The sequence below is a fragment of the Echeneis naucrates genome, chromosome 10, assembly GCF_900963305.1.
Source record: "Echeneis naucrates chromosome 10, fEcheNa1.1, whole genome shotgun sequence".
NCBI classification, from domain to species: domain Eukaryota; kingdom Metazoa; phylum Chordata; class Actinopteri; order Carangiformes; family Echeneidae; genus Echeneis; species Echeneis naucrates.
The window spans coordinates 11,733,819-11,755,151 of record NC_042520.1 but is presented as its reverse complement, the minus strand read 5'-3'; the positions used below and the strand labels follow the sequence as shown (position 1 = coordinate 11,755,151).

At 40.2% G+C, this 21,333-nt stretch overlaps 4 protein-coding genes across 4 annotated transcripts; 3 read left to right on the top strand and 1 right to left on the bottom strand.

The window, feature by feature from the left end:
* Nucleotides 1–581: 581 nt before the first annotated feature.
* Nucleotides 582–9,087, top strand: LOC115049772 (zinc finger DHHC-type palmitoyltransferase 5). Its single transcript, XM_029512284.1, has 11 exons — nucleotides 582–965; nucleotides 1,362–1,483; nucleotides 1,602–1,759; nucleotides 2,259–2,431; nucleotides 2,538–2,640; nucleotides 2,721–2,812; nucleotides 3,065–3,197; nucleotides 3,712–3,820; nucleotides 4,020–4,126; nucleotides 5,382–6,313; nucleotides 6,828–9,087. Exons 1-11 carry the CDS (start codon nucleotides 817–819, stop codon nucleotides 6,931–6,933), a joined length of 2,184 nt encoding a protein of 727 aa, XP_029368144.1. The 5' UTR covers nucleotides 582–816; the 3' UTR covers nucleotides 6,934–9,087.
* On the bottom strand, nucleotides 8,286–12,518 carry tmx2a (thioredoxin-related transmembrane protein 2a). Its single transcript, XM_029512285.1, has 8 exons — nucleotides 12,233–12,518; nucleotides 12,056–12,116; nucleotides 11,177–11,290; nucleotides 10,927–11,003; nucleotides 10,426–10,532; nucleotides 10,106–10,171; nucleotides 9,862–9,991; nucleotides 8,286–9,759 (listed from the first exon to the last, which is right to left on the bottom strand). Exons 1-8 carry the CDS (start codon nucleotides 12,419–12,421, stop codon nucleotides 9,601–9,603), a joined length of 903 nt encoding a protein of 300 aa, XP_029368145.1. The 5' UTR covers nucleotides 12,422–12,518; the 3' UTR covers nucleotides 8,286–9,600.
* Nucleotides 12,519–13,135: 617 nt separating this feature from the next.
* pmf1 (polyamine modulated factor 1) lies at nucleotides 13,136–16,146 on the top strand. Its single transcript, XM_029512976.1, has 5 exons — nucleotides 13,136–13,384; nucleotides 13,546–13,651; nucleotides 13,731–13,831; nucleotides 15,276–15,471; nucleotides 15,989–16,146. The coding sequence occupies exons 1-5, from the start codon at nucleotides 13,161–13,163 to the stop codon at nucleotides 16,052–16,054; spliced, it is 693 nt and encodes a 230-aa protein (XP_029368836.1). The 5' UTR covers nucleotides 13,136–13,160; the 3' UTR covers nucleotides 16,055–16,146.
* A 107-nt stretch (nucleotides 16,147–16,253) lies between these two features.
* On the top strand, nucleotides 16,254–19,257 carry med19a (mediator complex subunit 19a). Its single transcript, XM_029512635.1, has 6 exons — nucleotides 16,254–16,615; nucleotides 17,011–17,133; nucleotides 17,610–17,743; nucleotides 17,974–18,070; nucleotides 18,147–18,241; nucleotides 18,809–19,257. The coding sequence occupies exons 1-6, from the start codon at nucleotides 16,396–16,398 to the stop codon at nucleotides 18,872–18,874; spliced, it is 735 nt and encodes a 244-aa protein (XP_029368495.1). The 5' UTR covers nucleotides 16,254–16,395; the 3' UTR covers nucleotides 18,875–19,257.
* Nucleotides 19,258–21,333: the final 2,076 nt, after the last annotated feature.

Sequence of the window (21,333 nt, the reverse complement as noted above, 5' to 3'; positions counted from 1 at the left end):
CCTCAGTTTCTTCAGCCCACCCAGTGCCTCAATAAGAACCTCTTGGGACAATCACAGAAGTCATCAGCAGCTGCTTTGCTCAATCCTCTGCCTGCTCTTCTCCATGTGCTTTTGCCCCTAGCCTGCTGGCTATCCACCCACTACCTCTTTTATTTTCTTTGTCTTTTCTTTTAATATCCATTTTCTCTGAGAAGCATAGTCAACTTGAGCACAGACAAACTGAGTTTTGGGAGTGGAGAGCAACCTAGATTTCTCCAAATGTAGTTGCGTGCGTGGGTGTCTTTGCTTTTGTGTGCATGCAGATTAGTTTTAGGGTTGCACTGGTGCCAGGGAGCAGCTTAACATTACATTTATTTATATTGGTGCACCAAATACAGTTATATTAAAGCCATACAAAAATATTTATGAATTACCAACACATATTTTTGTATCGCGTTTCTCTTATAAAGTTTTGTTTTTATATGCTTCTATTAAGCTTATGCACACAAGTTAGACATTTAAAACAAACTATGGAAGTATAGCTGTATATTTTTTTATTTATATATATATATATATATATATATATATATATATAATATAAATAAAAATTTTTGAGTGACTATATTAGTGCGGGGAAACATTTTGTGTCTGGACACAGAGAATCATGTGTCATTGAGTTGCTGCTTCGCATAGTGTTTGTTTTCTTATCAATCAGTAATTATGGCCCATCCTCCCAAACTGATACTATATTTGCCATTTTGACCTGTAGCACCTTTAGCAGTTGGTAGACAGTAGATATCTACCTCTCTGTCTTCCTCCCCTCTCTCTCTGTCTCTGATGCCGGGCTTCAGTGGTGGGGGGGTTGGGGGAGGAGTAGGTGGCCCGGCTTCTGCTCCTCCCCGTCCATTTCGCCCCAGCCGATATGTCCCAGTGTCTGCAGCCACAACTTTCCTTGTTGGATCCACTACCTTGTTCTTCTGCTTCACGTAAGTGAAACTTGGCCCATCTCTCATACATGCAAACATGATGTCAGAGGCTAAACATATTTATACATACACAGTTGTTGCCAGCCAATGTTTTCACATCTTTGTGTTTGCTTAAGGCATGCGTGACCATCACTGTCTTATTGTGTTTCTTGTTAATGTGACCTGTAGTTTAAATTTTATCTATACTATATTCTGAAACCAAGCAGATTTCTTACAGTTTTTTTCCACCTGTTGCACCTTCATACATAATTACCCCATCAAACTACACTGAAACGTCAGAAGACACTTTTAGGCATTTTTACTTGCGTTGTCTCTTCCGCTGTTTGTGTTTTGAATAGACCAAGAAAATTGTAATCATGGCAATAATGTGCAATTGCTATTTTGTGTTTCTCTCAGGTGCCCATGGTTGTCAGAGTATTTCTCCTCTGTCATTCCCATATATAATGCTGTGATCTTCCTCTTCACCCTTGCCAACTTCTGCATGGCCACTTTCATGGACCCTGGAGTCTTTCCCAGAGGTGAACATTGAAGAAGAGATTTGCAAGCCTTTGTGGTTTCTAAATAATAATCATAATCTAAATTACAATTTAGATGTAGGAAGATGATCACGTACTATGATGTGTCTCTTGTCTGTAGCTGAGGAGGATGAAGACAAAGAGGACGATTTCCGCGCTCCGCTTTATAAGACAGTCGAGATCAAAGGCATCCAAGTGCGCATGAAATGGTGCTCAACCTGTCGTTTCTACCGCCCGCCACGATGCTCGCACTGCTCAGTCTGCGACAACTGTGTGGAGGTACACACACACATATAGTATGGTGGAATTTCTGTACTTTAATAATTCAATGTCAATAAGTGAATGGTATATTCTAAAACTGAGTGACAGTTTGTGAATTCAGCTAATTTTTTGTAATTTCACTTATTTATAGAGCATCAGAAGAACTTTTGACATTAATTTAGTCTTTTTTTTAATCAGACCCATTAATTGCCATTTTATTGTTGTACTAAGTGCTAATGTGTCAGCATTTCAGTGTCATCCTCCTCGCCTGGGTTTGCCTTACACATACCTGTGTGTCTTAAGTTTTAATAGCAAATCCTAATTTCACAGTAAGCTTTTATAAACTCCTGTGTGATTTGACTGCTCAGCCTAGATTTGTCCTATTCTTAGTTTTCCGTGTGGGAGGTAGACTGTGTGCACATCTTATCATCATCATCATTCTCCTATCTGTAAATTTTTCTTTCTTATATTTACTGGTGGATGCATTTTCATGTGGTTTGATTCTGTGCTCTTGCAGGACTTCGACCACCACTGTCCTTGGGTGAATAACTGCATCGGTCGGAGAAATTATCGTTATTTCTTCCTCTTCTTGCTCTCACTTACCACCCACATCATGGACGTGTTTGGGTTTGGCTTAGTTTATGTGTTGCACCACCGCCAGCAGTTGGACACCCCACATGCTGCTGTTACGTATCCTTCATTTGGCAACAACCCTTGACAAACTTTCTCCTCCCATATTTATTTATTTAAATTTTTTAATGAATTGTTTGTAATCTCCTTGACCTTCGCCTCCCAGTATGGCTGTAATGTGTGTGGCTGGCCTGTTTTTCGTCCCAGTTGCTGGCCTGACTGGATTCCACATAGTGCTGGTGGCCCGCGGCAGGACCACAAATGAACAGGTATATACAAGAGTTGCAGCGTAAACTTCAACAATTTCATTCCTGTGAAATTGATCATTTTTTTTTAACTCTCACTGAAGGTGACAGGAAAGTTTCGAGGGGGTGTTAACCCTTTCACCAATGGCTGCTTGAGGAATATTTCACATGTCCTCTGCAGTTCCCAGGCACCCAGGTCAGCCTTCCCTATTCATCGGGTTTACTCCCATCCTTTAACACTCTGTCCAGCAGTTATCCCCTTTTCCACTGCCTCTTTCTTTCCCCTGCTCTCTTTCTCCTTTTCCACCCTGTTTTATTGTTCTCACTCTTCTAAGTTCATTGACTAAACCAGCACAAGCCATCAGGGTGATAGGCGTCTGGTACAGTTTAGTGTAAGGAATCACATTTTAATAGGGATTTGATTTTATGAGTGTTTCTCCTCTCAAAGATATATGGGTCGGTGGCGAAGCCCCCAGTCTTTGGAAGTTCAGCCACCATTTCTTAGGCCGTCTTTCACTGAGGCTCAGCTAGAAGCCAAGGTCCTGGACAACGGCATCCAGAATGATCGGCACAGCACCAGGGTGAGTTGTACTTAATCCCAAAGCTGCCTTCATTTCCAACTAATTTACATGTGGAAGTTTTGGATAAGAGTACTCCATAAAATCAGATGTATGTTGCTCAGAAATTATAACCTGTTTGATTGCATATACTGTAGTATTTTCAGTGTAGACATGGAAAATTGGTTAAAGAGATGGATTCATAGCTTTTCGCCAACATGCTACATATGAAGAGTGGTGTGTGAAATAGGTTTTTTAAACCTGGAAGATTTATTTTTATTTTTTTTTTGCCCCCCAACTTTAATGGACACAAGCTTTGTCTAATATAGAAACTGCTTGGTAAACAGAAGAATGATCATTTCATTCTTCTTCATATTAATTAATGATTTTTTTTTTTTTTTTTTTTTTTTTTTTTTTTTTTAATTGAAATGTCATTTTCACAACTTTTCTGTGTGTCTTTATCTCTTGGGCTTTACCTAAGTTCCCCAGGGAATTATTAATTCTGATTTTATTTTTTTTTTTTTTTTTTCCCCCCCAGTCAAAAAGCAGCCTCGATCCGATGGAGAGTCAGTCAGCTGATGCTGAGCCTCCACCTCCTCCAAAACCAGAGCTGCGTTACCCTGGCTTGCCCCATGCAGACACTGAAGGTGAGAGATACAAAAATAGAATTGCATAGTGGACAACAAAAGAACCTCTGCAAATATATTATATTCTTAGGCCGTTAATATACGTACAGGTATATTAACCTGTACTGTAAGACCATGTACTTGCAGTGTTTTACCTGTTGTCTGTTATCTAATCCCAAACACATCTTATTTATGTCAATTTTGGTTTCTTGCCACTCAGAGAACAGTTTGTTGACTGAAGCTCCACCTACACCATCAATGTTCAAGTACCGACCAACCTATAGCAGCCCAGGAAGGAACCACACTGCTCTCACGCACCCCAACAAGGTACATGTCAATATCCACTTGCAATGACAAGGTGTTAAATATTTACATAGTATTATATAGGCACTGGATATTAATTGTAAAAAAAAGAATCAGCTGTGAAATTCAACAGACCTCTGTCTTTGCCTGATGGGAAAGGAGCGCAATTCTTATACACATGTAGACTCTTTGAATTCAAACAACCTTCTAGATTATTATTATTTCTATTATTTATTAGTATCATTTAACAAGCTTTTTACCCTTTGTAACAGATGGTCTTGTGGCTGTTATGCCCCTACCCTAATTTCCTTTGTGGTTAATACCATGCCCCTCTTTTGTGTTTTTACTTTAAATTGATCATTCAGTGGCCATCGGTCGATCAGTAAGTCTCAGCTAGTGTCATCTGTGTGTGTATCCCTTTGACTGTCTGTGTGTGTTTGAGTGAATCTGTCCTTTCCCCTGAGACTGCATTGACTGGAATGTGTAGTCCGTGTACTGTACGTTATATTTCCATTCATGTGCTGGAACACGCAGTCTTTGACATGCAGTGTCAGTGCTTGTTCAAGCCAGTCAATGTTACCAATCCAGTAGTGTGATGATGGAGTACAGCACTGATCAAGCATCCAATTTCTCCCTACCACAATTTTTTTATGTATTCATTTTTTTGGTGGCATTTATATATATAAATATATATATATTTAAAAAGGGCAACACTTTATGCCCCCCTCTTTAGCATTTATAAGCAATGAACAATCAATCAACAAATATATTTATTTATTGCATACTGTTAAAAAAAAAAAAAAAAAAAAGTTAAAATACAGTACAATAAAATTAATTAGTAAGTAGTTGTCAACAGATGTAAGTGTTTAATAATAGTTAATAATTTGGTTACAACTTGTGCTGCTCCTCTGGTTACCAATCGGAGGTGGCTGTTGAATAACAGATAATGACCCACATTGACGAAAAATATTTTAATAGTTGGAATAATATAAAATGTCCGAGGCCAGCTTTCATTACTAAACACTTACAATCTCTATATAATCTCCAATTGCTTGAAACCAAACTGTGAGAAACCTTTTTGTAAATTGTTTCACCTGCTTATAAGTGCTAATATCTGAGACTAAAGGTGAAGTGTTAAGTAAAATATTCTCTTATCTATTCCTGAGTTAACATGCTAATGTTCTTTTTCCTCCCTATCCTTCACTCTTGCCTTCATCGCACTTTTCCATATCCTCTCCCCCACTCTACCTATGGTCTGTTTCTCCTCTCTTCTCCTCAGATGATTCGTGGGGAGAGTCTTGACTCTCCATCTCCCTCAATCTTCCAGTCCAGCCGCCAGCCAACATATCGCTCGGAGCCAAACAGCCTAGATGGGGCCACAGTAGTAGGGGGAGGTGTAGGGGTGCGCAGAGGGGGAGGGGAGAGGGGTGAAGGCCCCGGAGGCCCTGGTGGGACTTCTGGGGGGGTGTCAGGGGGCATGTCAGGTTATTCCCTGACTGGGCGCTCCTACACCTCCTACCCATCCTCTCTCGTTCTTTCTGCTGGTGGCTCACGCTCCTCCAGTATGCGCTCAGCGCACACAGCACATAATCCACTGGCCACGCTCCAATCAGAGGGCACCACAGACACCAGCTACAAAAGCCTGGCCAATCAGACACCTCGAAATGGAAGCCTGTCCTATGACAGTCTTCTGACACCATCCGAGAGCCCAGAGTTTGAGTCAGCCGCCCATGAGCTATCACCACAGAAGCCTCACGCTCCGTTTCCTTCGGTGACTATAACAGGCCGGTCTGAGGTGGTGTCACCCAGTAGCCCACTGCAGGGCTACATGTCGCCCTTCCTCTCAGCTCAGTTTGCCCAGCAGAGGGAGGGGCAGCTGCTCCAGGGCTCTGCCACTTTCTCCTCCCCCCACAGGGCCTACCTGCGTGCTGTCAGCCCACCCCCTCCCTCCTCCACTGGACCTCCTGAGACTCAGCACCTACTCTATCATAACCAGGACTCTTTCCGAAGCCCTCGTAACCTTTCATCTTCATCCTCATCCCCTGGGGCACGTTCACTAGAGCCCCCTGTCTCCCCACCACCTCGTGGCCTGTCTCTGGGCAAGTCCCACTCTTACACTGGGGAGACAGGACCTCAGCACAAGCCTCGACCTGCAGGAGGAGGCACCGTGCTAGGAGGGGGAGGAGCCGGAGGAGGGCAACAGGCTCTACAGTGAGTAGTGATCCGTCTCCAGATCCGTCAGCCTGCTGCTCTTCTACCTCCTTTTCCTCCTAACCCTCCTCTTCTTCCTTCCTGGTTTGTGTCAGCCCTCCTCTTCCTCTCTGATCTGTGTGAGTCTTCCTTTTCCTTCTCCACAGTTTACAGTCTGTCTTTGCTTATTTAGTGTTTAATTATTTGGATCTGTGTATGAAAGTTATCTTGGCTCAGGTGTTCTTTGTGTTGATTGGTATTATAAGCATGCCAGTATGTGTTAAGTTCTGTGAAAGCATGTGTAACCCTGCTGCTATTTCCCCTTTAGCCTTTTCTGTCCTTGTCCTCTTCTTACTCATTCACCATGGTTACAAATGCCTTACACAATCATTGGTAGAGAACATTTTACAGTTTGTTTGTGTTATTTTTTTAAAGTAGAACCACTCACCTCCACATCCCTTTTCTCTCTGTCCTCATCCCTACTATGCCTCCCCCCACACTCCTCCCCTCCCCTTCCTGATGGCTGTCCAATCAGATCCACCTCTCGCCCAGTCTTGGCCAATCACACCATGTCCAAACCAGGGGGCGGGGTGAAGAAGGTGACAGGCGTCGGGGGGACCACTTACGAGATATCAGTTTGAGTGACAGATGTCCTTCATGGTCTATCACATGGAGGTGGGAAACAGACACTGGACTACTTTTTCTAGTCTCTTTATTGAGCTGGATATTATTCTTAACCTGCAGGCTCCTGAAAAATGACAGTTTTCCACTGCAACTCACTGAAGGAGCAATCCTGTCTGGTACTCACTTTGCTATCTTTGTAATGTCACTGGCCAGTCTTCTCTCCCAGCCTCTCACATTTGAACAAAGAGGAACTGGGGACACTGGTTCATTTTTCACAGGATCAATTTGTGTCCATTTAGTCATTTTGTGAGCCATAGACTGATGTGACTCTGTCATCATGACTGGTTACAGATATGTCTATAGAATACACATAGCTACTCAATGATTTGCTGTTTTACTTTGGTTCATTCGCACAGTACTGAGTACTGACAGCAGTGTCTGACACTTAAGGAAACGATGGCCTTCATCCAGTGGATTTAAAATTAAAGACGGAGGTCTTAGAACTGCGTTGACCAATACAAACGTCTTGTTTTCCAGTGTCTGAATGGACCATGCAGCCTGTTTATTGATAAGAGTCACAGAGAAAAGAGTCCTACCTATAAACACAGTATCATTTTAATTTTATAAATCTTTTTTTAAATATTGTTTTATATACATGTATAAAATCTTACAGATTGTTATTGGGTCAGATTGTCAGGTATTGAAGATGACTATTGATGAGGGTGGCAGATGTACTTTATGTAATTATTCATGAAAGCGATTTTCACATCAGTTGCCCGTTTATATTTGATGGCTGCATCAGCCGCTCATGAGATCTTTCTGGATTTTTTTTCGTCCAAAGAGTGACGATGTTTTGGTGGACAGCTGAAGTGGCAAATCAATGAATTAATTTTGAAAAGCCACAAAGAAATTTTGAATCACAATTGCAGCACAAGCATCTTTGTGGAATGTACGCTTACAATGTTTATGCTAGAGACATTATGCAAATTCTGTTTGTAGCTTTAAGATCATTGTGTGTCGTTTTGGTGTGTTTTTCTTTTTTTTTTTTTTTTTTTTCCTTTTGTTTTGGGGTTGTTTATTTTATTTTATTTTTTATATAATAATCTTTTCTGTAATGTTCTTGTCATTCAGTCGAGATGCTACCATAACCTTGTACCTTTAACGGAAGGCCAGCGAAATAGGGGCAGCGAGGGAAGGGCTTATTTATTTCACCAGACAAGACAACCTTCTAGTTCTGGACTCATTTTCAAACCAGTCTCTACCAGTTTGCTCTTTTTTGAGGAAGAAAGATGAATATTTTCTGTAAACAAGTTTATAAATCTAACTGTAAATGCTATATACCACTGAGTAGATTTTTAGGGAGGGACTGGTTTGCAACTGGAGACTTATTGTTTTTTTTGTTTTTTTGTTGTTTTTTTTTGGTTCTTAAGACTTAATATTGTCGCAAGTACATTTGTATTTCTTTTTTAAGATTTTTTTTTTTTTACACTGTTCTGAATAACTTGCTAATTTTTGAAAATAATTCTGTAAAGGTACAATTCATGACTTTTTCCACCATGTTGAGAAAGGAAAAAATACAGGAAGGGAGGGTGTGTATGTGAGTTTGTCTCTCAGGACCAGGTATTACAGTAAAGAATGTTCTTTTTTGGTTTTTCTGTCTTTCTGTTAAGCAGCAGAATGTCAAAGCTGGCTAAATGAGTGGCATATCTTTGGGGAGGTTGCACACTTAAAAAAGTGAAGTACCGTTATTCAACCCAAACGGCTGTGCTGAGTTTGTGACCTGCGGGGCTATGTCTTCAGTGTGCATGTGGTTTTTGTTTTTTGTGCTGAATGCTTCACTGGCGTGTATACGTGAGAATACTGTCAAATGCCTAACTGATTCAGGTGTGAGTGGTCACAAGAAAAGAAGCATCATGAGTGGCACAAATAGCCATTGTGAACAGGTAGAGAGAAAATTTTCTTCCTTCTCTGGCAAATGATGGCAGCCATTGAACAATTTGACACCATGTAAGTATAGTAAGTATACTTCTATGTGAGATCAAGTATCGCTATTGTGGGGTGTGTTATGAATGGAACGAGTTTCACAAATATCTGTAATGACAACATTAAAGACATTTCCAAATGGCCTTATCAAGATTTTTTTAAGAAGATGTCTTACCAGAATAAAAAGGTCAAAGTGATGGGGGGGGGAAAAGAAACTAAACAAAAACTAATGCTTCATGAATCTGTGGACATCATCTCTGTCAATTTCATGTTTTTACTACGGTTTTAAAATATGAAACATCAGTAAACATCACTTGCAAAATACAGACAGCAAAGGTTTACAAGAAGCGATGAGATGATGCTGAAAGTAGCCAAAGGGGGGGGGATTACAAAAAGAGTATTTGTTCTGAAATGACTTGAGGTCTGTAGTAAAATATCCGTAAATCAGTGTTTGATCTTTCACATTGTAGCAATTGAACACACTGCATGCTGCCCAGGCAGACCAGGGAAATGTGGTCCACCTTCTTTGGATGTTTATTTTCCATAGTAAAGACTTGACACAGATGATACATAGATGTGGTGAAACCCATTTTCTTCCCACCTGTCCCTTGTATTTTGGGTTAAACACTAACAGGTTATTTCAATGTAGGGGGGAAAATGCAAGACTCAACACAGCTGCACTCAAAATCCTCTTCTGCACCTCATTGGTCTTTCTTGCTCTCTGTGGTGTTTGTGTCAGCGTCGTTCTCCTCACTTGGCTGAGGGCTGTTATCGTGATCTCCCTTCAAACCGCGACCTTTGCTCAGTTTCTTGGCTTTCTGGAAGAGCTCATTGAGGTTAAACTCTCGGATGATGTTCTCCTAGGGATGAATAGACTTAGTATTAGTGTCACTGTTGGCACGTGAAAGCAGGCAGCACCTGCCTACTTAATATTATATTTGTGTACCAAACAATGGACACACCTCATTGAAAGTCCAAGATACTGCTCTCCCTTTACTGTCCACCATTGGACGTCTCATAATTTCCTGCCCTCCTTGGAAAAGCAGCAGTGAGGGCAGCTGCTTGGACAGAGGTGAAGTACTAACCCTGTACCTGTTCAGACATAAGTTATGAGACACTCAATATCTCAAAAAATGCATCAAGAATAAAGAATGAGGTGAAATTGGAAACAAACAATATTGTTGGATGAAAACTGCTTATGCTGACCTTTGTGAAACCTCCCCATAGCGGCCAATGTCCACTTTCCCAAACCTGAGTCCAGCACAATTGTACCTGCAATGGAAAAGAGAGAAGTGCAAAAAATATTTTTATCTGACCAAATAATAATAATAGACCAAGTCCAAGATGTAGTCTGTTGGGAAAGCGTTTAAATTTCCCCTGAAACACAAAAGCTTTATTCAAGAATGTGACTGTGATTACAAAAAACATAGTAAAGCTCAGTATCTTAGGACACAAATTAACAACAACTTTGAATCTGGCCCATGAAACTGAGAGCCAGGGAAATGAAAAGGGATGCAGTTCCTCACTTGAGAGAAAGGTCAGCAAAGACAGGAGCAAAGGACTGGCAATCAGAGGACCAGTTGGCGTAGAATTCTACAATCCAGGTGACGCGACTGTCCCTCTGCAGCTCTTCCTAATGACTCAATATTACAAAATTATATTAGAACAGATTATGCAGGTGTCTATCTCAATCATCACTCATACTCATCTCTAGCATTGACACATCTAATATTTAACTATTTCCAATTTAAAAATGTCTGATGTTCAATCACATAATTTAAATAAGAACTGACTTATTCTCATTTTATGCATTTTTACATTTTTATGGACTGACCACAACTTCGCTGGTTAATATATATTTTACCCTAATATGTTTGCTTGACAGGCAGGTTTTTAAGATCAAGATTTTGTGGATCCATCAGTTGTAACAAATTATATGAGGAAAACATTATCCTTTGGTATCATAAAGGATTTGCAAGCATTAAAAAACAACTGCAATTCCTCCTAGTCTACACTGTCAGACTCACATCTATGGTTGTGTCACTGAAGTACTTGATATACTCTGGGCCCATGTAGAGAGGTGGCTTACAGGTCATGATGAAAGCTGGAGACAAAGCAGATAAACAAAACAACAAATCTAAATTGCACCATCTTTAGGTGAATATGATGAGCTGCTTATAAGGATGACTACAGTCACTGTCCACTCATATGGCTGCCCATGCATATCTATTTGTTGAGAGCAGTATAATGTGTAATAAAGGTTATGAGATAACTGACCAATACACAGTGTGAAGTAAAGGATGCCGAGCCGAATGTCCAGTCGGAAGAAGAGGATGACATTGGCCACTTTACTGAACAGGAATAAGTTTCCTATGTGCTGCTCCAGTGTGACTGAGAAAGAGGGTGGTAAAGAAGAAAGAAGGAACAATGAACAAAGCAGATGAATAACCTTCAGCCTGTTGCTACAAGGTCAGAGGAAGGCCCGATTACACCTTAACTGCAATGTTTACACAACAAGACGATCATTCACCAGGATGTCACGCAAAGATTTAAAAAAAAGACAAATGGCCATGAAAACCTATTTGGCTTAATTTTAAAAGTTACATATTATAAAGACACAAATATCCAAGGTTCTTACTGTTAAGTGTAACCTTCTGAATAAACACTGCAATAAAGCCTAAAGAAACACATTACTTGTATTTTATGGGCTCCTAAACTGAGCGATGATGAGGCTGCATGTGGTGTAAACAAATGCTTGCCAGGTTACAGCATTAGTTGGTTTACACATAAATAAACATGTCTGTGTGAGTGTAGGTTGGATAGGAGCATTAACTCACAAGGCCCCATTACAACATTTGTTGGTCGAGGACCTTTGTCCTCCATATTAAATCAGATTTTCCTGTTCATTGTAAATAATTCCATAGGGTTTCCGATAGTTGTATAATTGATTAAACTAATGGCTAAACTATTATGAATACAAACTGAAACAACTAAGTATTTTGGCAGGATCTCTTTCCAGTACTGGAGCCACAAATTGGGGCTGGAGAATCCAGTCACAGCAGATACTCTGCTCCTATTAATACTGCATTTCTCACATTTTAAGCTCCCAAATTGCATATTTGGGCCCGTGGTGCTGCGGTGGGTTTATCCACTTACTGGCTCGTCTGTTCTTCATCATCACTATTGCACTAAGAAACATGAGAATCTCCACTTCTCGCTGCAAAACAAAACAAAGCATTGGGCAACTTTTCAATCGACGGGCACATCATCACCATCAACACCACCACAGCCGCCGACCGGACCCCACCATATTTAGCAGCACTGCAGGCTCACCCAGTCAAAGTCGCAGGAGTTGCCGTCCTCTCTCTGGGTCGCCAGGTGCTCGCACAGACCGGGAGCCTTCCGCACCACCGGGAAGGCGACGGTCATCAGGAACGACGCGATGTAATACGGTTTGAGCAGCCATTTGTAAATCTGAGGGAAGTGGTACAAGAAAGTACAGACTCCTGTGACCAGGCCCATGTTGGCTCAGCCGACAGACCGCACGGTGGGCCGAGAGGACGAATGACAGCTGAAGGAGCTGAGTCTGGGGGAGCTATCGCATTCTACCGCGCCTGCGCAAAATGGGACGCTTTCGCCGCATATGGACGTCGCCGCTTGCCGTCGACACATAGGACACTATGTGAAATAATAAATGTCATGTGTTGTGTTGTGCTGTTCAAACTGTGATCCAACTCTGGGTTTTCCTTCCTCTGTAAGGAACGACCAAAATATAGTTCTCTGAAATTTTTGGAAATCTTCCTTTAAGGTCGTCTGTTTACTGTGAAATATGGATTATGTCCACATTTTTAATGAATCTACGATTGTTTAATTCTACTCTTCTTCAGAACGGTTTAACTGAAATAAAACCTAAACCTCATGTCTTTGACGAAGAAAAACATCACTATGAATTAAGTGAAGAAAGAAAGAGCAACATTTATGTTCAGTCTAACCCAATTTTCTTGTTTTTGTTCATTGCCGTCGTGCCGTCGTATCAATTTAGATTTCACTTTATTTTTGTAATATCGTGATACTTCATTTTGCTTTTTTAAAAATGTTTAATGAAAAAATTTAACTGAGTGGATCAGAGTTTAGTAAAGACAAGGGAAGATAACTAACACCAGAGGGTGGTAGTACTCGACATGTCGGCTTCCGTCAAACCACAGAAGAAGAAATCGATTTTGGCGCGTACTGGAGGAACGTAAACAGAGGAGATTCAAAAATGGAGGAAGGCCCTGCAGCGACACAAACAGAGACTACAGGCAACGCAGACAGCGGAGTCTCTGCTGAAAGCCAACCCAATGAAGCCACAGGAAAGGTTTGTTCCCAGACAAACCCCGAGTTGGACTGCAACCCGCCCAAAGAGGCCGCAGCTCGGATCAACAGGATGAAGCTGTTCGACAAGGTGATACAGAAGAGTCTGGAGAAGTTCATCAACCACGCCAGGTATCCTGACCTCCGTCCAGTTAACGGGGAGAGGGTCAGAGCTATGGTGGGTCAGTTACTCAGAGCCTTTATTTGGAGTAAAGAGGGAGAGGGTAAACGCAAATTGAAGCACTTTTGACGCACTTTGCAGCACTTTTGATTGACGTTGTTTTCACTGACAGCTTCAACAGATTTGCTCACTCATTTTGTCCGCTGCACAAGAAGGACCCTCAGAGGATGGAGAGCATTCACAAGCAGTTCATAGAAGAGCTGCGCAGGAGTATACAGGTGTGCAGCAAAAAAAAATAGCAAAAAATGAAGATAAACAAATCATGGGCGTTTACAAGCCTTACTGTTTGTGTTACAGGATGACATCAGCAGGCTGATTGAAGAAGGGTGGTTAGAGGTCAAACTGAATGAGCTGGACAAACTGGAGCGTGCTGCCAAAAACAACCCAGGCCCTGCATGGTTAGTATGCAGGACTATATTAAAACTTAAACAGGGCTGAAAGTACTCCAGCGAGTGTCGTTGGACTGCAATTAAAAAAAAACAAAAAAAACTTTTGATCCGGGATATTGTCCAGTTCGAGCAGTCAGTTGAGTTCTCCTAAATGAGAATGAGAGTAATAACAGCTTTCCCTCTCAAAAAAAAAACAAAAAAAACATCACTAGCCAATCAGCAGGGGTGGACAGTAACAAAGTAAATTTACTTTAGTACAGTTTTTGATTATCTGTACTTTACTTGAGTATTATTTTTGGGGGATACTTCTACTTTCACTTCACTACATTTTTATTGATGCTCTCCTTATTCGCTGCTTTTGTGCTAGTCTAACATTACTTGTACATTGTTTTTATGTATAATACTCATCCTACCTGGATTATTTCTCCATCACGATTGGCTCATTCTACATCTCATTATACATCGTGGCCGTATTATTACCTGAAACACGCACACCTCTTGCATTCAGATGACCACGCATTAGCTTGTAGCTAGTGTTTGGATGTCTTCTGTGGACGCTTATAACAGCTGTCACCACTGACACACACTTTCTGTCTTTCTGCACACACACCAAAAAAACATTAACAATGAGTAATGTCGCGGTCCTTGTCTGTGTTTTTGTGTCTGAGGCGGTGGAGTACTTCTTCTGAATTTGCGGTCAATATCTTTGTTGGAAAGTGCGGAAATAACGGCAACAACTTAAATCCCCAACCCTTCCTTTCTGAAGGAGCTACCAAACTCAGCGGTTTTTGTCAAAGATTAAGCTCAATTTTAGGGGATCAGACTCCGGGTCTTCTGTCCTGAGTCTCTCATTCACTTGTCCCATGGCCGCTGTGCAGTGTGACTGGCCTGAGCATTCCCCTTTAAGGAGGCGGGCTTGTGGGTAATGTGTAACGTAGTCAGCACGTAGCCATGTTGTGTTGTGTGTACGCTTGCAGAGAAGCGTGATTGTCCCTCTCTCCAGTCAATGGTGTGAGAAGTAATGCCAGCTGTATCCGCTGTAAGTTTTAGTCAGTGTGATGTTGGAAGAAAGAAAGAAGCCTCCAATTTTGCCGTCATCCTCAATCTATGACAAGAAGTACTATCATAAAAGGAGGCAGAATAACAGGTGAATAACAGAGACAGCAACACAAGGTAGCACACAACACAACCATCAGAGACCAAATTTAAAATGTTATTGTGTCCATATAAAAATTGTTTTGTACAGATGAGAGACTGGACCTCTGATGTCCATCCCCTCCCTGTTGCCACAATTCCTTATAAATAACAGCAACAAGAATCTTTTGACCAGATGTGATGTTTTTGATGTTGACAGTGTTGACAGTGCCATTCTTTTTAATTTTTCAATATATTAAATTTTGCTCTATAGTTAAAATCAAAAATATTGGCTTTGCATTCTCACCTGTCCTGTTAGGCGGCCTAGTGGAGTTCCTGAGCAGGACTTTTGCAGCTATTTGATGCCCTACTATCAAAAGCAAGAAGCTTACATGCGGCTGGAGCTGAAAAAAATCAAAGCGGAGAATGCTGCACTTGCACAGAAAGCTCAGGATGGCAGAGAGAATATTGCTCAGACTGAAAACAGGATTTCAGCAGCTGTTGATGAGTGGAAGGTAAGAGGGGTAAGATCAAAGGCGAAAGCAAAAGATCAATTAGGGCTAGAAAAGAAAGTGCTGGGGAATTTCTTATAATTCCCTTTAGAAAAAGCAATTTCAAATTAGTGCATCCATGGTGTCTAATTTTACATTCACTGAGATGATACATGGATACATGTGACTGATTGTGTATACGCTTGTTATTACATGGAAAATATATTGTTCTGAATGCCTAACACATAAGAAACAGGATTTCTGATAATCGGCTTTTTACTACTTGGACAAATTAATTTACTGATGGACACAAACATTTTGTTAGGCACATAGATACGGACATTTAGTTTTTCAATCATTATTAGAACATTTTTTTTATAAATTAATATAATAAATACATTTATTTGTATTTATTTTTTAAGATTAACAAAGGAAATAAACATTTTAATCTAATACCTGAACACACCCTTTCGATGAGCATTGCAAAATAATCAGTTATACTGAATTGAATAATTGCTGTTGTTTTTTCTCTCACTTTTAGGCATCAGTTACTGAATTCGAAAGGTTGGCATCTTCCCTCTGCCCTGCAAATGTCTTTGATGTGTGATCTTCAAAATAATCTATAAATCAACTAACTTAACTGTACATATTAGATTTAGTTTACTCTGGCTGTTTGGCTTAAAATAAACTTGATATCTTTGAAATAAATGATGTCTGCAGACCTGAGTGATTCTATCCATGTGGGCCCACTTACACGAATAACTTCGGTAATGTGAGTCAGTGCGGGTTCATGTCTGGTATTACGGTACTGGAACCACGAAAAATAATGCCACAAAGAAGTGTAGTGAAGTAGTTGATACTCCGATGGACCCGCGATTTGGCACAACTACAACAGCTTGAAGAAATACGACTTGTTCTCTTCGTTTAAATGCATTACTCGTGATAGATATGACGGAAATGTTTTCATCTATCTTCGGGCAAAATGAAGCTCAGGGACCGCCCGGCTCGTCGTCTCTGGCTTTCGGACCGGGGAAGCCTCCGCCGCCTCTCCCGCAAAACCAAGTCTCCATGTCGGGGCAGATACCACCGCAGCTCGGGGATGAAGGGCCTGCTCTGCGGAAGCCCGGAGCCATGAATGAACCTTTTTACTTGCTGAGAGAGCTACCGGGTACTGTTTGACTTCTAGAAATTCTGTTTGCTCTTTTGTTATTTTTTTGTTGTTGGTTTTAGTCGAGCTTCTGTAAACGTTGCTAAGCAGTTTGTAAACAACGTTAGCCGATGTTAGCAAGCAGGATAACTGTTAGCGAAGCAAATTGCCGGTGTTAGCTCCGCTGTTTTTAATATTTCAGTTTGTGTCTCTGTCACTTCTGGGACACACAAAGGTTCCCAACCAGCTGTCTAATGTTATTACACTGGTTCTCTTTTTAAAGATTCTGGTAAGTGTTCATGATTTAACGCTGGCCGCATTTGCTAACTAATTTAACTGATGCATCAATTGGTTGACCTCAACGACTTCCAATGAGCGCTGAATTTGACTGTGCCGATGTGAATCTGTGTGTTTAGTGGGAAACGAGTTGACTGGAAACACCAACCTCATCACGCACTACAACCTAGAGCACGCCTACAACAAATTCTGTGGGAAGAAGGTGAAAGAGAAGCTCAGCAACTTCCTCCCAGAGTTACCAGGTGGGTTTATGTAGAAACATGTGGCCTGGCAGCCAAATGTTGGTGGGAGCAACACACCTGTTACCTTAAAGGTTAGGAGGCTAAGGTTAAAATTAGCAAGCAAACCTTTCATGCAGTAAAAGTTCGTTAAGAGAACATCACCTTTCAGTTTCATCAGGGTCACAAAGCTATCAGTCAGATAATCGGCTTATTTGGTTAAATGATGCACTTTTCTGCATGTTACTGAACTTGTTTTTCCAAAAACCCTACCACACATTATCTGCATAATGTCTGTAAATTAGGCATACAGGTTTTATAGATAGGATTGGTTAACTTCTCATAACAGAGAATATAGTGGAGAAAATGAGAGCAGCTCATTGAAACACCTCTTGAATATTTGTGCTGTGTCTGTCCAGCCTTTAATTGCCGCATGTGAACTTTGATATCTGTCACCTTCTTTTCTCATTCCAATGTGTCTTTTCTCTTGTGTGCTGTAGGTATGATTGACTGTCCAGGCACTCAGGATGGCAGCTCTTTGCGCTCTTTGATTGACAAGCCTCCAGTGTGTGGGAATTCCTTCAGCCCACTGACTGGTGCTCTGCTCACAGGCTTCAGATTACACACAGGACCGGTATTTACTAACATACACAAACAATACATATACATTCAAAGATGTAATGCCGCATTCATTTTCAACTTGCTGAAATTTCTTACATAGATGATTTCCTGATGAACTGAGTATTTTTCCCTTTTTAACATGTGCTCTCAGTTTAATATTTATTTATTTATTTATTATTATTATTATTATTATTATTTATTTATTTTTTTTTTTTTTTACTGTTTTTCTATTTTCTTTTCCAGCTCCCAGAACAATACAGACTGATGCACATACAACCTCCAAAGAAGAAGAGCAAACACAAGCACAAACACCATCGGCCACAGGACCCCTTACCACAAGGTGTGACAATAACCATAACTATATAGACACAAAGAATCCAATCAATCTGCTGACCTGCTTTTTTTTTATATCACAGAGACCCCCTCAGATTCTGATCCCAAGAAGAAAAAGAAAAAGCGGGATGATGATCCTGACCGCAAGAAAAAGAAGAAAGACAAGAAAAAGAAGAAGGTAAGAAAATGTATATATCAAATACTCAGTAATTCACGAAAGTACCAGTTAGGTGTGATTGTGGGTGTTGTAGACAAACGCAAAGGTCCATCTGAGACCCTTAATTTGTCATACAACTCCATATATAAACTCAATTATCTTGAATGTTTTACAAAATCTCATTGTATTGAAAAAAAAAAAAACAATTTTCAGTTTCAAACTAATTTATGATGTCAATTCAAGTTTAATATATATACAGAATATGATCTCACACAGATCAAGATAGCTCAGAGGATATTGCACACTACTCTGCGCTGCATGCTTATGGCCAAATTACAAAAAAGTAGTAGCAGTAAAGTATAAGGCTGAAGTGACTTCGTGAGGTAGGGTGGTGCAAGATTGAACTAGCAAGTTAAACAAACAGTACAGACACAGCGTTAACAACAGCAGACGGCAAGCCACACACACTGACGCCATCTTAAAGTATGATACTGGCCCACAGACTCACTGTAGAGATGAATGTGATTTTGTATGTCAGGAATGAAGCTCACTCACTGTGTGGTGTATTGATGCTCTGTCCACCTCCAGAACCGTCACAGTCCAGACCACCCTGGCCTCGCTGGATCACAACCCAACAGCAATAGCCTCAGATAGACAGGAGCCCACTGTGTGCATGTCTGTGTTGAATGTTTGTGCGACATTTTGTAAAAGGGTGGGGATGTGTGTGTGTTTTACAGAACTGTTTTATGTATGTATTATGGAGAGTGTTTGTAATGAGAAAAGATGAATCAAAGGATGAAAGTGGTGGATGAATGTGAGAGTGAAAGGAGCAATGCCACAGTGGATGTGGGTGATGACAGCAAGTCATATTACAGAGCAGTGTAAAAGGCAGAAACCTGAAGCTAAAAGAGTGTCTTGTGGTCGAGTGAGCAGAATCAGTATGTATGACCTCCTTTGATTTTGTTGTAATATCTTTTGACCATAATTCCAAAATCAAATAAACAATGATTATTATATATTGTTCCTATTTTAAGACCTTTTTTAAAATGGAAGTTTGTGGGTTGTTCTGATTTCGGTGACCTGCTGTTGCAGAAACAATGACAGACTGAAATTGGGGAAACTTGTTGCCCTGTGATGGCTCTTAAAATAGGGAAAAATGCCACTTGTACAACATGTTTATATCCATTAATTTATTTTTCAAATGCACAAGCAGAATATATTGATTGAAAACAGGCAAGAAAGACACGCATTTAGCAAGATATACTAGTAAGTCACCTCTCAGGGTGAGGACAGAAGATGGGACAAGACAGTGTAGGTGATATGGCATTAAGATGGTTTTGTTGTTGCGTGGAAACTGCCAGTTTTTGTTTAAACTCCATACACTGACAATTTAGGTTGTAACCCTAACCACTATGAATTGGACATTATATGTCCTTTGGCAATATTTGTCTTTTCAGGCAACTTATCAAAGAGGCCAGATACATTTACTGTAATGTGGAATAAGGACAGAATGACAAATGCCAAACGAGAAATCCTTACCAATACTGACTGAAATGCACTTAATGGTTTTATGCTAAAGAAAACTACAGCCCTTAAATGGCGAACAAGCTGAATCAACAGCTGCAACAATAATATTGCTGGTCTTTACTGCAGGGCTATTGCTTTTGGTCACAAAACATTTGTTTTCTTTTACCTCTGCATGTCCTCCTGAGAAAGAGACTGTACTATATACTACCTTAACAGTCCCTGATCATGGCTTTGGTTTACAGAGACATTCATCTCACGCTCACTTTTACTGCAGTGAAGCCCAGATGAACGCTAAACCACCGAGATGAAATAATCCTCAGTGTGAATGATGAAAAAGTGCAGAACCATAAAGCAGAAAAAGAAATCCAACAAGACAAGAAGAATCTTCTAAAGCTGTTTCAAAAAAATTACACATTACATCTGATTTCATTAGTTTACATGACACTTGTGTGCAGAAACAACATATACAGAAAAGATGCATTTTGTTGTTACTTTGAAAAAACTTGCACTAATCTGTTTTGATGTGCAGCTGGCTGAAACAAGGGATCAATGCATAAAAAAAAAAAAAAAAAACAGGTTTAAGCACTGTCCCTGACAGCCATTCATATACCGCACACACTCACATAGAGTAAAGCAAGCAGAATATGTAAGAAAATAAAAGAAACACTTCAGTGCTATTTACAAAATAAAATTTTGCTAGAGGTTTGTGTACTCTGAAATCAATACGACAAAGCAAAAATGCAAAAGCAGAAGACACAGTTATTCATGATTAGCACACTACAAAATAACAGAAAAGAAATGCTTCCCTTTTTAATGCTGTTGCGACTAGAAAAAAAAAAAAAGACACTTAAATACATATTTTATACATGCACTAGTTAATTTCTGTGCATAAAGCAGTACAAACTGTTTAACAACACCAGCACACACTGTGTGTCAGAATTAAAATCAGTCATAATTTTCCTTGTGAAGGTTTCTTTTTTAAAAAAAATGTTTTTCCTACGTATAAAAATTCCACAGATGCACAAGCTGAATCATGACCTCAAATGAAAATGAATACACAAGGAGAAAATTCTGTGCTGATTATTGTTGTCATTTGGGGTGTTTAAAAGATTAATGTTTAATGTTTCCCAACGTGTGAAAGAAAATGGACAGACATAGGAGTCAGTTGCAGAGAGACAGCACAAGGAATCAGAGGAGGTAGGTATGTGTCTCTACAACCAGCATATCTATGTGTGTGTGTGTGTGTGTGTGTGTGTGTCAGTGACTGTATTGGCTCAAAGCTTTGGTATTGAAATGTTCATGTACGTTTATTATTAGTATTGATATATATTTATAGCTTTTGGTAACGGGATAAGAGTAGACACACCACAAACACTAGAAGTGTTTATATTTAGCATATTTTTGAAACAATACTCAACTAGCAAGTGTATCGTCCTAATATCATTCAGCTATTCTCCGATGTCAGCGAGGCTTGTGATGGTTATCAGAAGGCTGTCAAAACTACCACAGTAATAGCAATAGCTGTCTTACAATTTATGGATGCGTGTGCGTTTCAGTGAAATCTATGGCTTTTAACATCAGTCTAA